At 41.5% G+C, this 17,894-nt stretch overlaps 1 protein-coding gene across 5 annotated transcripts; it reads right to left on the bottom strand.

Moving 5' to 3' along the window:
• Nucleotides 1–236: 236 nt before the first annotated feature.
• On the bottom strand, nt 237–17,826 carry unm_sa1614 (un-named sa1614). 5 transcript variants are annotated; one of them, XM_058055634.1, is made up of 28 exons: nt 17,002–17,826; nt 15,531–15,603; nt 15,317–15,462; nt 14,937–15,011; nt 13,463–13,512; nt 11,676–11,805; nt 11,506–11,591; nt 11,362–11,437; nt 10,225–10,305; nt 10,020–10,117; nt 9,830–9,899; nt 8,715–8,802; nt 8,491–8,542; nt 8,229–8,395; nt 7,493–7,626; nt 7,290–7,381; nt 7,018–7,201; nt 5,894–5,979; nt 5,692–5,807; nt 5,527–5,594; nt 4,641–4,748; nt 4,202–4,484; nt 3,241–3,408; nt 3,077–3,137; nt 2,494–2,567; nt 1,767–1,921; nt 1,275–1,399; nt 237–1,182 (listed from the first exon to the last, which is right to left on the bottom strand). In XM_058055634.1, the coding sequence occupies exons 1-28, from the start codon at nt 17,125–17,127 to the stop codon at nt 711–713; spliced, it is 3,444 nt and encodes a 1,147-aa protein (XP_057911617.1). In that variant the 5' UTR covers nt 17,128–17,826; the 3' UTR covers nt 237–710. The 5 variants fall into 5 exon arrangements, with proteins under 5 accessions (XP_057911617.1, XP_057911618.1, XP_057911620.1 ...); XM_058055635.1 differs by having other exon boundaries at nt 8,491–8,539; nt 17,002–17,825; XM_058055636.1 differs by having other exon boundaries at nt 961–1,182; nt 1,271–1,399.
• Between the last annotated feature and the right edge of the window lie 68 nt (nt 17,827–17,894).

Genomic DNA, 17,894 nt, shown 5'->3' with positions numbered 1-17,894 from the left:
CCAATGTTTAACCAGTTATTTATTTTTGACGCTGAAAAAAAAACACTTATTTGAATTGTTGTTTTTTTTAAATATCAAAATGAAATCACGAATCACTTTAGTTCCTTAATTGTCATTCATGAAAAGATAATTCAATGATCCAAAATGACACAAACACAACTCAAATTAATAACTTTCCCTTGGACTGAAAATAAATAAAGACAAACATCTCAAATGACTTTTTATTTTCTGTCAAATAAGAGTTTTTTACGGTAAAGTTTGTCATTTTTTTTGCTATTTATTCTAATTCTACATGAGCTTTTAAGGTAATTTCACATTTTTTGAATGGATAGGATAAAAATATACAAGAGTAAAGATGCACTTGTGTTAAAATTAAAAATGTGATGTTATGAGAATAAAGTCACAATTTTTTATGTAAAGAAAAATATAGTTGCAAATAATTCCTTGGGTCATCAATCCTTAATGATTGTTTTCATCCAGCAAGCACAACTTTATTGTCATCATGTTCTGACTTTTTTTGTTACATATTTCATTCATATGCTTTGGTGCAGTCATGTAGTCGTTTATTTGTGGCTGAAGGCAGGAAGTGACTTGCTACTGAAAGGCAGCTGGACGCGTCAGCCACGCCCCGTTAGGCTCCACCTCCCCTGCTGTTCTCAAAGTCCTCAAGGCTGACGTGAGCATCAATTTGTGCTTTGGTTTCCCATGAATTATCCTTTGTAACCAGGACCAAGAAGACGAATAGCACCGATAATGTCCATACAATCATTAACACAATCAATAAAAATAAATACAATTGTTAGGGTGACCTTCAAAATTAAATCTCCAGTTGGAGATGTTTTATTTTGAAGAGCCCTTTCTAATTGGTCACTTGTATCCGCCATCTCAGATGCAGCTCTAGTCTCCTGTTGAGTCCTCATGCAAAGGTCAGCGACACTAAACGTTTCCATGGTGATAGAGGGCATGAGACACAGGTTGCTATGACAACGTGGCTCACAGCGTCTCCGGGCTTGAACAATGCAGCTGTGGCAGGTTGAAGACCTCCGCCGGTTCTGTGCGGTCTTGGCAGTGGTCTGGTATTGAGGTTCTGGTCCGAGGTTCCTTCTCTTAGTCTGAGAGCGGCTGCACAAAGGAAGACGGGAACAAGCCCCTCTGGTCCGGTTCCTCTTCGATATAACCGTGCTGCACACACGCAAAGGTTCAATTACGTTTCACGTGACGGCGACGCCACATACGTTTGAGCAGGGGAGGTCAAGACCGGGATACGCACCCACCAGTCACGGTCCTCCTGTCCCACGACCACTAGAACTTGTCCCTCGTTGAAGCTCAGCTCATCGTGGTGGTCTGCCTCGCAGTCGTACAGAGCGCGAACCCGTCGAGTGGACCCCGTGCCCCGAGGCTGACAAAGACAATGGTCCAATAATACACCACAATAACATGTATGCTACTGATCAATATTTTAATACCACTTGAAAAATTGCAATAATTTACATTTTGGAGGTTCTAAGTTCTAATTAGAGCTTCAAAATGCTAAATTTCGACGAAGCAACCATTGAAGTGAAATACGCTATTCATCAGCTGATCAAATGCTTTAAGACCACAGCCATGAAAAGCCAAAATTTTTGAAAAAATGTTATTTTCTGTCATATATTTAAAGGTTTCAAATGTTTTTCTCTCCGAAGAAAACTCCTTAAGATCCGACAAAATGTAATTTCTTGCAATTTTTCAACTCGTTTTTAAAAATTTTCCATCAATTTGTTACTCACCAATGACCTGCGAGGGAGCGGCTGGGGGGCGGGGCCTCTGTTGGTGCTCTCAAAACTCTGCGAGCGCTGATTGTTTGGAGAGCCGTTAGGGGATGTTCTTCTGGTGTGGTGCAGGAAGTGGGAGGAGCTTGTGTCGCTCTCCGCCCTACGGAAAACTGAGGGGGGTGGAGGGAAAGGTCATTAATGTGATCGCAATGACGCTGTTTTTATTGTATTGTAAAATGACTATAGTCATTTTTCCAAAAAAGGAATTGAACAATGAATAATCAGAAATATAATTATTTACCTGGAAGAGAAATTTTTTCAATCCTTTATTGAAAAACCTTCAAATATGTAAGCTAATTCACTTTTACATTAATAGCAGCTTATGCTTGTTGACAGCTGTTTCCTGCTTGTAACCTGCAATTCTCTACCTCACCGCTAGAGGCCAGTGTTTCTCTGAAAGTGAGCAACCACAGGGGTCGTTGATGAGCCATTTATCATCCTGTAGTGAACAATGGAGACTGGATCATATCCAGACCATTTTTACAGATATTAGTACATAATAATGCAACTTATTTCACTGTCGGTAATGGTAAAGGCATTATAATGTTTGATTGCTCGTTAGTTTGTTAGCTCGTTGCGTGTATCCACTCAATACAAAGGGCTGAAAATGAGCGTAATAGGTCACCTTTAACGTTGTTGTTGTTCCCCGTAACGAATTATAAAATATTATGAAATAACGAACCTCGTTTGGATGTTTCTGGACAGCAAGTGCCTCCATCTGCTTGTTCAGTCAGCGAGCTGAGAGGAGAAGATGGACTGCAGACACACAGATAGATAATTAATTACAGTAAATACACACACAAAAAAAACAATGTCCATATACAACCAATTTCAGTGACTTATATTTACTTTACACTACAGTAGTATTATGTTGTACGCAACAGGCGACTGCCGGGGGTCCCCGGGACGGGCTGCCAAACTTGGAACCTCTTGGCGCTATGCTAAGGGGTCCCCTGTGAATTTTTGCCAAAGACCTCAACAGACTTTACATGTTCTGATATGCTACATCTGAGATGTAATACATTATTTGTCCGCTAGAGGTTAGCAGAGAACACATTATAGGTTTAGCTACCAATTTGTTTGTTTACATTTCCTTTTACTTTGTGCTCTTTCCTCCTCAATAATTGGCTGTAACATAAACTTTACACACAATTATGCGTGTTTACATTGAAAACTTGAAAAAGATGTTTCTGACATAATGACCATGGAGTATTATGGGTACTTTCTAAACATACGCATTGTTGTTTTTATGACTGGATACTCACACACACTTGAAGGAGGAATCTGGTCCGCTGTAGCTCCTGAGACTGGCTGGTATCCCGTATTCTAGCCACACACACACACACACACATAGGACACACACACACACACACAAAACATGACACACTGTCAATCAAGAAGTTTTGACCACATGTACGTCACAAGTTACCGTGCTTGCCAGACTCGGAGCTGCTCCTCTTGTGGCGTGCGGCAACAGGCGGGGGTGGAGTCGTCTTCCTGTTTCCCATCAGGGGGAAAAATACCTCCCCCTCGTGCTCCGCTTCCTCGCACGCCCCTTCCTTCCAAGCAGGAGGAGGAGGAGGAGGAACGTTGGGAGCTGCGGGTCAACAAAACAAATAAAAATGAGGATTTTATTGTCAGCTGCTAGAAATGACAGGGGGCGGCACGGCGGAAGAGTGGTTAGCTCGCAGAGGTCACAGCTAGGAGACCAGGGTTCAATTCCACCCTCGGCCATCTCTGTGTGGAGTTTGCATGTTCTCCCCGTGCATGCGTGGGTTTTCTCCGGGTACTCCGGTTTCCTCCCACATTCCAAAAACATGCTAGGTTAATTAGCGACTCCAAATTGTCCATGGGTATGAATGTGAGTGTGAATGGTTGTTTGTCTATATGTGCCCTGTGATTGGCTGGCCACCAGTCCAGGGTGTACCCTGCCTCTCGCCCAAAGACAGCTGGGATAGGCTCCAGCACCAACCGCTAGCCTCGTGAGGATAAGCGGTAGAAAGTGAATCAATAAATGTCATGAAAAGTGGTTAGCGCGCACGCATCACAGCTTGGAGACCCGAGTTCAATTCCACTCTCGGCCATCTCTGTGTGGAGTTTGCATGTTCTCCCCGTGCATGCGTGGGTTTTCTCCGGGTACTCCGGTTTCCTCCCACATTCCAAAAACATGCTAGGTTAATTAGCGACTCCAAATTGTCCATAGGTATGAATGTGAGTGTGAATGGTTGTTTGTCTATATGTGCCCTGTGATTGGCTGGCGACCAGTCCAGGGTGTACCCCGCCTCTCGCCCAAAGACAGCTGGGATAGGCTCCAGCACCCCCCCACGACCCTCGTGAGGAAAAGCGGTAGAAAATGAGTGAGAGTGAGTAATGACAGGCTCCTTCCTCACCTTTGACCCTGGGGGGCAGCGGTGGAGCGGGTGAGGAGGGCGGCGGCGGAGGGGGACTGGCCGCAGAAGCCGGGGGACGCGTGTGGTGCTCCATGGCCATGGCTAGCCTGCGTCCCACGCTGAGCAAGCCACCGCTACCTCCTCCTGCCGGGGCGGATCCTCCTGACAAACCTGTGCATGGAGGGGTGGTCGTGGAGGAGGAGGACGACGAGTGACCAAAGCTGAAAGGTCGTGAGGGGAAGGAGAAGGAGGAGGAGGAACGTTCTTTCTTTACAGGACCATTCTGGGAGTAAAAAAAAGAAAAAGGCTTCATCGTCAGTTGGCTTTGATATTGTTACCGTCAGGGAGGAGGCCATTTTGTTTTTATTTAAGGTGTATCAATTTCTGACTGCTTTTTTTTTTTGGTGCTTTACTGCCATGCCGCCGCTGTCATGGTTACCTTGTCATCAAAGTCGTCATCGCTGTCATAAACGTCATCATGACGAAGCCTCCACTCGTACTCCACGTGGATATGATGGTCAAACTGGTTAGACTGGGCCTGTTGCAGCTGGACACACACACACACACACACACACGTTAGCTTGAGTTGAAGAATAACAATATTAATTCATGCTTATCCTCACAGAGGTCACGGGGATGCTGGAGCCTATCCCAGCTGTCTTCAGGCGAGAGGCGGGGTACACCCTGGACTGGTGGTCAGCCAATCACAGGGCACATATAGACAAACAACCATTCACACTCACATTCATACCTATGGACAATTCGGAGTCGCTAATTAGCCTAGCATGTTTTGGAATTTTGGAATGTGGGAGGAAACCGGAGTACCCGGAGAAAACCCACGCATGCACGGGGAGAACATGCAAACTCCACACAGAGATGGCCGAGAGTGGAATTGAACTCGGGTCTCCAAGCTGTGATGCGTGCACGCTAACCACTTTTCATGACATTTATTCATTCATTTTCTACCGCTTATCCTCACGAGGCTAGCAGGTTGGTGCTGGAGCCTATCCCAGCTGTCTTCTACACCCTGGACTGGTGGCCAGCCAATCACAGGGCACATATAGACAAACAACCATTCACACTCACATTCATACCTATGGACAATTTGGAGTCGCCAATTAACCTAGCATGTTTTTGGCATGTGGGAGGAAACCGGAGTACCCGGAGAAAACCCACGCATGCACGGGGAGAACATGCAAACTCCACACAGAGATGGCCGAGGGTGGAATTGAACCCGGGTCACCTAGCTGTGAGGTCTGCACGCTAACCACTCTAACGCTGTGCAGCCTAGTATAAGAATAACAACACAATTCTAATGAACTCACCAGCACCTCACAGTGGCTGTGCTTCAATCTGCGGCTCACATCCAATGCTGTCTCACCAAGCTCGTTCTCTGTCAATCACAATCATTTCACCACACTGTATAATACTGTAAATACACGCATTACTCATGTGTGTATGTGTACTACTGATGTGTGTATGTGTATTACTTATGTGTGTGTTGGCCCTGGCCCTCAGCAGCAGCTTCACACAATCACTCTTGTTGTGCAGACAACTGTAGTGCAGTGCTGTGTTCCCCGCCACCGTCTGTACATCCACATTGGAGCTAAACAAACAAACAAACATGGCCGCCGTCTATTCATGAACCCAAAATGATGAGACTGTTACTCCGTGTGATCGGACCACACTGACCAGTTCTGTGCCAGGAAGTCCAGAATGTGTAAAGATGTCCTGTCAGCCAATAGGACAGCAAGGTGAAGCGCCGTCTCCCCTTTCTCCTGTTTCCATGGAAACATATGTAAACATGTTTTTATGTTAAAACACGTCAAAAGTCATTTTATCCTGAAACCACATGATGAAAAAAAACATTATTTTTGCCTGAAAAATTAAAAAATACTTCCTGGAAAACACACGGCTTTTCATTCATTCATTCATTCATTTTCTACCGCTTATCCTCACAATTGGCCGCGGTGGGGGGTGCTGGAGCCTATCCCAGCTGTCTTCGGGCGAGAGGCGGGGTACACCCTGGACTGGTGGCCAGCCAATCACAGGGCACATATAGACAAACAACCATTCACACTCACATTCATACCTATGGACAATTTGGAGTCGCTAATTAACCTAGCATGTTTTTGGAATGTGGGAGGAAACCGGAGTACCCGGAGAAAACCCACGCATGCACGGGGAGAACATGCAAACTCCACGCAGAGATGGCCGAGAGTGGAATTGAACCCACGTCTCCTAGCTGTGAGGTCTGCAAGTAACCACTCGAACACCGTGCAGCCCTAAAGAACATTCGTTTAACACAAATTTTCAATACTAAAAGCCATGTGGGCTGCACGGCGGACGAGTGGTTAGCACGCAGACCTCACAGCTAAGGAGACCTGAGTTCAATCCCACCCTCAGCCATCTCTGTGTGGAGTTTGCATGTTCTTGTTCTCCGGTTTCCTCCCACATTCCAAAAACATGCTAGGTTAATTGGCGACTCCAAATTGTCCATAGGTATGAATGTGAGTGTGAATGGTTGTTTGTCTATATGTGCCCTGTGATTGGCTGGCCACCAGTCCAGGGTGTACCCCGCCTCTCACACGAAGACAGTTGGGATAGGCTCCAGCATCCACCGCGACCCTCATGAGGATAAGCGGTAGAAAATGAATGAATGAATTAAATGTTCTTTAGCCTCAGAATGTGCTGGTTGTACGTACTTGTATATGCTGGCTGTATGTACTTGTATATGAGTACTTATTTATGCTGTCTGTACATATTTGTATATGAGTACTTGTATATGAGTACTTATATATGCTGTCTGCACGTACTTGTATATGAGAGAGCAGCGGGTGGCTGAGCTCGGTGCGTTGGGCGTACAGTTGGATGAGACTGTAGATGTCACAGCTCTTGGTGGCCTCCTGCAGGATCCGCAGCGCCGTGGATGAGCTGTGACTCCGCCTCACAAAGTGAACATCCTGGTATTTGGACTGAATGAAGTCTTTACGTTCCGTCCTGCGTGCACGCATACAAAGACGTTTAAAACGCCATATGAATATACCGTATGTAAACATGTGTGTGTGTGTGTGCACGCTTGTCTTACATGTGGCTGTGCTGCGATGGCTTCATTGATGGACTCAGCAGGTTTGCCTCCAGTATCTCATTAAAACCTGAGTTACCAACGTTTCTGGCCAACTGAGGGATGGAATAAAAATGGGAATAGAAAATTTAAAAAACCTGCAATTGTATGTATGTAAGCATATGTATGTAAGCATTGCATCCTACACAGCATAGAGTTGGACATACCAGCAGGTCGGATGTACCGAGACTGTCCAGACTGAGGGACTGGATCCTGGAGACGTGGACGCCCATCTCTCTGTGGACCCCGGAACACTCGATGCACGTCAGGATGCCCAAGTTAGTTGACACCCAGCCCGGGTCTGCAGGGTGACACGGTCAATATTTGGAACCACTCAACATGGAGGCACAATGGATGTGATGAATTCAGACCCAGCGCTACATGGCTAACGGGTTTTTGGATATTTGGATATTCGTTAAGAGTCGGAAATTCTGGAACAAATTATTGAAATTATTCCGAACAAGATTCCATCGTATTCATGATACATTATAAGATCTATCATGATTTATCAATAGCTGTTTAATTCTTGGCTGCACGGCGGTCAAGTGGTTAGCGCGCAGGCCTCACAGCTAGAAAACCTGAATTCAATTCCACTCTCGGTCATCTCTGTGTGGAGTTTGCATGTTCTCCCTGCGCATTCGTGGATTTTCTCCGGGTACTCCGGTTTCCTCCCACATTCCAAAAACATGCTAGGTTAATTAGCGACTCCAAATTGTCCATAGGTATGAATGTGAGTGTGAATGGTTGTTTGTCTATATGTGCCCTGTGATTGGCTGGCCACCAGTCCAGGGTGTAGAAGACAGCTGGGATAGGCTGGGATAAGCGGTAGAAAATGAATGAATGAATGTTTAATTCCCATAAACATCCATCCCTAACTGGGAAAGTTGACTTGTCGGTTCTGACCTGGAGCTCCACAGTCGCAGCAGTTGTTGTTTCCAGGCATGCGTCTGATATCATCAGTAATGGAGCGGGTCAGCTCCTCCATGCTGCTCTCCGCACCGGCTTTCCTGCCTCCGTCCAACGCCACCGTCAGAGCTTCCTGTTTGCTGTTGCTAAGCACCGAGATCCAGCTGCATACATAATCACACACACACCGTTAAAACGCCATACAACTCAAAGACACAACGACACAACCTGAGTCCGATGAAAGGTTAGTTGGACTTACGCCACACACTCTGCTTCATCCTCCGCCAGGAAGTGGTAGGTACGGTTATCTGCTGGACAAAGCGTATGTTGTTGACATGATTGACATTGTTTAATTTGCTTAAATATTTCCCATAGGAAATAATATTAATACAAAGAATCTGTTCCATCCAAAATATTATACAATTATAAAAATGCATTCAAGTGTGTGTGTGTGTGTGTGTGTGTGTGTGTGTGTGTTCCTACGAGAGATGAGGTCGAAGCATTTCTTGTCCTCCACGCTGGGTTTGACCTGACAAGTGAGCAGGTTGAGTCTGGTGGGAGGTTTGTTTGACTTTACAGGGAGCAAGAAGGGGAAAAATTATTCAAGGTACACAAAAAATACTGTAGTTACTGAGAAATAAGTTAGAACTAATGAGGAACTAAGGCACATACTGTATTTTCCGGACTATAAGTCGCTCCGGAGTATAAGTCGAACAAGGCCAAAAATGCATAATTTGGTAGAAAAAAACATATATAAGTCGCACTGGAGTATAAGTCAAGTCACTTTTTTTGTGGGTAATTTATTTTCAAAACTACTTGACCAAAACAGATATTACATTAGTAAGTCAAGTTTTAACGTGAATAAAAGAATAGAGAACAGGCTGAATAGGTGTAAGATATGCTAACACAATGCTTATTCAGCTACACAAAAAATAAACATGAACAGAAAATGCACAGTTTTAAGTACAGTAACTGTTTTGTTTTCTTCACAGCAGTCTCCGCTTTACGCCAGTTCCTGACTAGTTTGTCACTCAAACTTACCGTTTTCAGCTGCAAATTTAATTTTTTTTTCTCTTCAAATTGTCTTTGTAAGCTAACATCTACTGTTTAAATATTGAACTGTTAAGGAGTAGGAGATATCGGTTTGAACGTCTACAGTGCCCTCTTGTGGCTATCCGTAAAATTACATATATATTTTTTTTCATTTATAAGTCGCTGTAACAGCCAACCTATGAAAAAAAGTGCGACTCATAGTCCGGAAAGTACGTTATGTACATTTAGAGTAGTTACTGAGGAACTAATAAGCACTAATGAGTAGTGGTTAATGTTTTGTGGCGCCTGCGCACTAGACAATAACAACAAGGTGTTGTATGCTTAACGTCAGTTTTTACTTCCACCAACACCACTTTACGTTAACCGTTAAACACGTGACTGCCAAGCCTTAAAGGAACAGTAGCCCCTCACAAGCCACACATAACAGGTAGGTTCGTTCCTCATTAACTACTAGTTTTGTATGTACCTTATTGTAAAACGTTACCAATTATAATTTGAAAGCACATTTTAACAAACACACACACACACACACAGGTGTGTCTCACCGTTGCGTGCGCGATGGTCAAATAACAGTTATGAACAGAACATTTCCTCTTTTGCCACATTTTCCTCAACCTGCAAGACAAGCGCACACACACTTTTTTTTTTAGCAACTGACACACTCTTGTAGTTGTTTTGGATCTGGAATGTTAATCATTATCATGCATCACTTGTGAGTGTGTGTGTGAGTGTTACCCATCACTCTTCTTGTAAAGGAACCCACTTCTCTCTGTTCCATACTGTTTATCTCCTAGCAGCTGATGCATGTTGTACACCTGCTTAGGTAAAGAATCCTGCTCATGCACACACACACACACACACACACACACACAGACACACACACACATCATAAATTACCATGAGAAGCGGTGTGAAGTGTGTGTATTTGTGTGTATTTCACCTGCTCGGTGTGTACAACAGGCCTCAGTTGATCTCGAAGTGACACCAGTTGACGTTTTTCCTCCTCCTGACGCTGTTTCACCTTTTCCACACACATTACAGTATTGGGTATTACAGTATTATATACTGTATTACAGTAGTTTATAAGTATATGAAGAGCTTGCAATCAAAAGGCGCTAAATCCATTTTGACTGATTTCGAGAAAATCAATGATTTTTAATTACGCACATATCAATCTATTTGGTCATCAAGTCTATATTGCAAATGAAAGAGCTATCAATATAGGTCATAAAAATCCTGCACACACCATGTATTTTATATATATATATATATATATATTTTTTTTTTTTTTCGGATTTAGCGCCTTTTGGCTGAAATAAATTTGAAGTCACCTTTAACTTCTTCAATGGCATTGTTGTAAAAGAATGTAAGGTGCTTTAATATGCTATGCTAATTAAATAATTACAACACAGAAGCCATTCTCAACATAAAATACACCCCACACACCCACCCACCCACACACACACATGCACTCGTTCACCTTCACACATTACAGAAACAGGTGACAGTGACAAAAATCATCTCATTATAAACTCTTTACGTTGTATGTTTTTTAGTACAAGTAAAATAATGTTTCTGTCAAGGTAGAGACATGCCTTTTATGGCGTAAAAAAAAACTTCCATGTTACAGAATACTGTAAAAACACAATTTGTGTTCTCCTGAATTGCATAACATACTGTAACTATCATACGTGTACTTAATGTACACAAACAAAACAGGATGCGCACTGATACCGGCTTTCTGTATGTGCAGTGCCAATTGTATTCTTCTCTCTGATTGGTCAGATTATCAATAGATGGGAAACTTGGGCCAATCAGAATAAAGAATAAAGAAAGGGATTTAGCTCCTTTTGGTTGAAATCTGAAATGGAAATAGCGCCTTTTGGTTGAAAAGCATACATTTCATATCACTTTTTTTTCATATTTTTTAAAATGATTTCAAGACCAAAAAATCTGTGATTTGGATACACATGACAGAGGTCTATTAAACTCATGAAAAACATGCAACTTAGTGAAAATTGGATTTAGCGCCTTTTGGTTGCAAGCTCTTCATATGTCAATGTTATGAAGGTTGTACCGAGGTCAGCACGCCGTTCAGCTCATCCATGTACTGCTTCAGCCTGTGAGTGGTAGAAACGCATTCCTGCAGGAAACTGGAAACACACACAAAAAGCATCAATACAAGAGCATATGTTTATGTTTATGTAGCGTGCATCCATACTTGTTGTGACTGTGGAAGTGTTTGATGAGGTTCTGCAGCAGGTCCACTCCCCTCTTTGTCTTGATCTCATTGACTTTAATCAGATACTGAAGTATACACACAAAGTATACACATAAAGAACGCTCACAACTACACCTCCATCAAGGCTTAATAATGACGGAGTTTCTGACCTCACACATGCTCAGCTGAAAGGAGCGTCGCTCCTTCTCCAGCTCCTCTGCAATCTCGCCGCCGCTCACCTCGCTCCTTACCATTCCGTACTGACGAGCTAGCTCACGCTTCTCCTTTTCCACCTGCTTGCTGCACATAGAGAGACGCAAACAGAGGTGCCACGGCACCTCAGAATTATGGTAATGGTTTAATTTCATTTGAACATGCATCAGATTACAATTGAATGCATCACATAATCAGTTCACAGTTCCACATGTCCAAAAGGAGTAGGAAGAAGCAAAGCTTATTAAATCCTACCCCTCCATCTGGTACTTTTACAATCAGTAACTGTTACATTTGTTCACTTCCTGCTTTCCTAATATAGTTTAATTAAAAAAATATATATATTTTTAAAAATTTTGTTTATTTTTTTATATGACCATACAATGACATAATGGGTATCATACTAACTGTCAATATATATCAATATATATAATAGGATATATATAGGAAGAAGCAAAATTTATAAAAATCCTACCCCTCCATCCGGTACTTTTACAATCAATAACTTACATTTGTTCACTTCCTGCTTTCCTAATATAGTTTAAGTTTTTTTTTTTTTTTTTAATTTTTGTCACATACCAAAATACGAGGTGATATGACCATACAATATACATGTAATGTTAAACGTACAGTTATTTCCACCAATGGGGATAGACGTCCTGATAAGATAAGCCTACTTATCCTGAAGGAGCGGAATATTTTGATGTCGGAATGGTTTAAACGGTTGATAAAAGTGGGAATAGTGGACAACAAAAAAAAAGACGGAATTTGGCATGTAAAAATGAAGACCGATTACATGGACTGAGACATTTTTTTTTTCGGACTGAGCCATGTCACCCTGTATTGTTGGACTGTTCACTTCCTGCTTTCTGAATATAATTTTAATTTATTTTAATTTTATTTAATTGTATTTTTTGTACTTAATTTTATTAAATTTTATTTATTTATTTATTGTATTTTTTTATTATTTTATTTTTTTATTTTTTTGTCATGTACCAAATTACGAGGTGATATGAGCATCCAATGCCATAATGGGTACCATAGTAAGTGTCAATATAGTGATATATATAGCACATCATGACTGGTTCAAGACTCTTCATCCTTGTATTTAGCAAACATCAACTGCTTGTATTGTTTCTTGAATTGGCTCATCGTTGTGCATTGTTTGATTTCCTTACTCAATCCATTCCATAGTTTGATTCCACATACTGAAATGCTATGGCTTTTTAACATAGTCCTTGCATATAATTGTTATATTTTCCTTGATAGATGAGTCAACAAAATAAATGTTCTTTAAGGATGTCTTGTTTTTTTTGTCTTGTCTGAGGCTCAAAGCTAAACAACTTCCTGTTTAAATTAACGCATTAAGAGTTAAGCGAATATGTGAACATATGAAACCAGGAAGCACAAATCAGTCCAGCACAAGAAAGAATACAAATAATTGATATGCTAACTTCACCAACCCAGGTAACCTCACTCCATTCATTTGAATATGTTATCCTTTCTGTTATTCTGCATCATGATGACGCAGTCACTAGCGTCACGGGGGTATGCTGAGGCCTACCCTAGCTGACTTCAGTCAAGACCCGACACTCATTCATTGTAGGATTATTTACATTTTGCACCATTGTCGAGACTCGTTACTGGAATTAAAAAAAAAGGAAACCAACTGAGGCAAGATAAACAGGTACATATAAAAGTACGTAAAAATACCCCAAAGGGATAATTAAGAGTCCTCACTTACAATCTGCTCTCATAATCTCGCCAAGCTCTGTCGAAAGGCTTCTTCAGATCCTATAAAAACGCAGAAAAGACACAAGATTAAAACCGGCTGGAACATCATAAGACAAATATGGAAAATGGAAAATCAGATGACTCATGTTAAATAAATACTTGTCTCAAATGGAATACTTCCTTCAGTACAATGTGACTTTGGGAGTAATTTGTAAGTGTGTAAATGTTAATAGTGTAGTACTATGCCAAATCCCACACCTGTCAGTATTTGCATTTGAAAACAAAGGGACATTTTCTGGAAAATATGAGGAAAAATAATGGAATAAGAGCAGTGTAATGCAATTTACGGTACTTGTGAGTGTGAACGCATCACAAGTCAAGGGTTTCTTTGACTTTACAGGGAGCAAGAAGGGGGAAAAATTAGTAGTAGTTACTGAGAAATAAGGAAAAAAATAATGAGTAGAGTGGTAACTGAGGAACTAAGGCACATATCGTATTTTCCGGACTATAAGTCGCTCCAGAGTATAAGTCGAACAAGGCCAAAAATGCATAATTAGGTAGAAAAAAACATACATAAGTCGCACTGGAGTATAAGTCACATTTTTTTGCAGGTAATTTATTTTCAAAACTACTTGACCAAAACAGATATTACGTCAGTAAATCAAGTTCTAACGTGAATAAAAGAATAGAAAACAGGCTGAATAGGTATAAGATATGCTAACACAATGCTTATTTAGCTACACAAAAAATAAACATGAACAGAAAATGTGTACAGCGTTTATGTAACATAACAGTTTTAAGTACAGTAACTGTTTTGTTTTCTTCACAGCAGTTTCAAACTCAAACTTTCTCTCGATTATTACGCTCGATTACCATTTTCAGCTGCAAATTTCTGTTTTTTTTCTCTTCAAATTGTCTTTGTAAGCTAACGTCTACTGTTTAAATATTGAACTGTTAAGGAGTAGGAGATATCGGTTTGAAAGTCTACACTGCCCTCTTGTGGCTCTATGTGAAATTACATATATATTTTTTTTCATTTATAAGTCGCTGTAACAGCCAACCTATGGAAAAAAAAAGTGTGACTCCGGGAAGTACGGTATGTACGTTTAAAGTAATTACTGAGGAACTAATAAGAACTAATGAGTAGTGTTTAAGGTTAGGTAGTGTGGCGTCTGCGCACAAGACAATAACTACAAGGTGTCGTATGCTTAACGTCGCTGTTTTTACTTCCACCAACACACTTTACGTTAACCGTTGACACGTGACTGCCAAGCCTTAAAGGAACAGTAACCCCTCACAAGCCAACATGACAGGTAGGTTCGTTCCTCATTAACTACTAATCAAAGAACTAATCACCTGTCAGTATTTGCATTTGAAAACAAAGGGACATTTTCTGGAAAATATGAGGAAAAATAATGGAATAAGAGCAGTGTAATGCAATTTACGGTACTTGTGAGTGTGAACGCATCACAAGTCTCCCTCACCCCCTTCACCTCCCGCAGGTCGCCTTTTACCAGCGAGTCCAGGAAGAAGTTGATGTTGTGCAGCATGCTCTTCAGCTGCACACACACACAAGGACAAATGAGACGTTCAGTACATTTCAGTAATCCCAGGATTATTCCAAGGAGATTGGGAATTTCAAGTGGACCCAGTTGGTTTTTTTTAATCTCATTTTCTCAGTCAGCTTCAAAGCCGACATAATCACGTTTATGTTTATTAATGTCTTCAATGACATCCCGGGGTTTCAATGACTCCCACTGCTTTTCATTTTTATCCAGGAAGTGTGCAAATGTAGTCGGTGACGACACCCACATTTAAAGGGGAAGCGACCTCTGACCCTCGCAACCTCTCAAAGAGGACTCACCAGGTTCTTCAGGGGCGAGACGAGCTCCTTGGAGAAGTCAGCCAGGCGACAGAAGGCGGAGCCCACCTCTGACTCTCCGTTGGAGTGACAGTTGATTGACAGTTTCTCCATGGATAGGATGTACTGCTCCAGATGGGACACATGCTCTGATAGACATATACTACATAATTAGCAATGTGTGTGTGTGTGTGTGTGTATATTAGTGTTTGTGTACCTTGTCCTGATGTGTATTTGGCTTTAGCTGCTTTTTTCATCTTCTGCAACAACAAGCGGTCGCTGTCCAGAGCCTGGAAACACACACACAAACACACACACACAAACACACACACACACACACACACACCAGTATGTGATTCACCTGCTGACTCAACACACTGACAGAGACAACTCTTTGTTCTCGAACATCGGCCTGTCAGCTTGCTGTGCTCACTCCCGTGTTATCTAATAGTTTAGTTTACTCCTTTACTACCATTACTTCGCTTAAATTTATGTTTTTCAACTTGAAGCTACTAATTCCAATCTCCCCTGAATGCACCACGAATATGCGCTCCCCAGTCGTGTTGAAATTCCAAGGAGGCATAAAAGGAAAATCGATTTTAAAATAGAAATATTTGTATTTTGTACAGTGTGTACTTGGTGTTAGTGGAGTGGTTTTGTATGGAGGACCAAAACTGCCAAAATAATAAATAAATAAATAAATAAATAAAAGTGAAAATAAAAACAAAAATGAAAAAAATAAAAATAAAAAAATTAAATACAAAAAAATTAACATAAATGGAAATAAAAAAAATATATATATACATAAATAAATAAATAAAAGCAAAAATAAATACAAAAATAAAAAACAAGATTCAAAAATTAAAAATAAATACAAAAATAAATGTAGAAATAAATACAAAAATAAATATATAAATAGAATTACATATCAATAAATAAATAAAAGCACTCTGCTCTCATATGTATTTATTTCATGCAGCAGACAATGTCAGCTTGAAATGCAGAAGGAAAAACTATTCAAATGAGGGGGCGGTCCTAAGTGTGTCTTGGGTTGAACTGTTTGCCTATTGGTTTATTTATGTATATATTTTTTTATTTTTGTTTTTATTTCCATTTATATTCATTTTTGTTTTTATTTTCACTTTTATTTATTTATTTATTTATTATTTTGGCAGTTTTGGTCCTCCATAGTTTTGGAATACTATTTAAGTACATTTGCTCTTATATTGTTTGAATTTCCCGGAAATGAACGGCTAGTAAGAGTAAGTAGAAAAGACAGTACGTACAAAAACGAAGTTAAAAATATTAGAAACAGTGCAGTTTGATGCGTTATAATTACAAAAACAGTAATAAAGACGATAAATGAAACATAATTATCTTCGCAAAGGCTGAATGTAATTGTAATTGCTACTGAAATAGAGCAATGTAATGCTAGCTTAAAAGCTAATGTTGCCTATTGACTGGGCTAACGTGTTAACATAATAAATAATGAATGACGTCAGAGGAATGAAGTGATGTTGTATCTTAGCAACCAGAGGATGCAACAGGAGAACATGTATTATATGTTTTTGGACCAGTTTGGTCCGGTTGTGTGTGGGAGAAAAGTTCCGGTCCGATACATGACACCGTACCAGATGAGACCCCCCCCCCCCCTTCGTCCCCGCATCCAGGTGAACCGGGCCACTGACCTCCTCCAGCAGGTAGACGGTGTTCCTGCAGCCGCCCATCTTGGAGCTAAACGAGGAGGTGGTGGGCGAGCTCCAGTCCTCTAGAACCTCCTGCACGAACTCGGAGACGGACACGCACTCCGGCATGGTTCCTCCTCTGTACACTCCAGCAACCGGGCCAGGATCAGAATCAAGACGGGACCGGGAACAATAGCACAAAAGAGCGAGGTTGCCAGCGGGGGATCCGTCTCAGAACCAGAACCAGGACCAGATATACGGCATGGTCTTGGAGCCGGGATGAAACCAGTGCCTGATTTGAGCTCTAATTGACGCTGATTAAATTGATTATGACTTGATTAGCTTTTTGTCTCGCAACAAAAGCCGGTTCGTTCCAGGTTCTCCTGGTCTGACCAGCACCGGGATAAAAACGACAATCCGGACTCCTGTTAAAGTAACGAGTGTAGGTTCGGAGAAGACCCGGAGACCCGCCCGGCTGGCTGGCCGGCTGGCTGGCTGGCTGTCGAACCTGCTGACAAAGAGCGGAGCACCAGACCAAGCAAGCCGAGCTCCGCACGCCGGAAGAGGCTTCAGAGGAGCGAAGAAGCCCAGTTAGGTTTGGGCTCATCCATCATCATGGCGATTCTTCTTCTTTAGTTATTCTTCTGTTTTTTTTCCATTTAATTATAATTCATAATAATGATTGTCTTCCTGCTTTACGACTACCGCATGCAGATGCGCGTGCGCGGTGCACAACAGTGTGCCTGTGTCGCGGAGGCGCGCAGTTGCTGAACGAGCACAGAACTAGACCACCTAGATCGACACTCTATGACGCCGCATTCTAAAAATGTTAAAAATAATCGACTATTACACTTGTTTTCTGGCATATATCAAAGTATATTTATTATTTATTTACA

Source organism: Doryrhamphus excisus, chromosome 18 (genome assembly GCF_030265055.1).
Source record: "Doryrhamphus excisus isolate RoL2022-K1 chromosome 18, RoL_Dexc_1.0, whole genome shotgun sequence".
Taxonomy (NCBI): Eukaryota; Metazoa; Chordata; class Actinopteri; order Syngnathiformes; family Syngnathidae; genus Doryrhamphus; species Doryrhamphus excisus.
The sequence above is the reverse complement of the archived record's forward strand: the minus strand, read 5'-3'. Positions and strand labels throughout refer to the sequence as shown.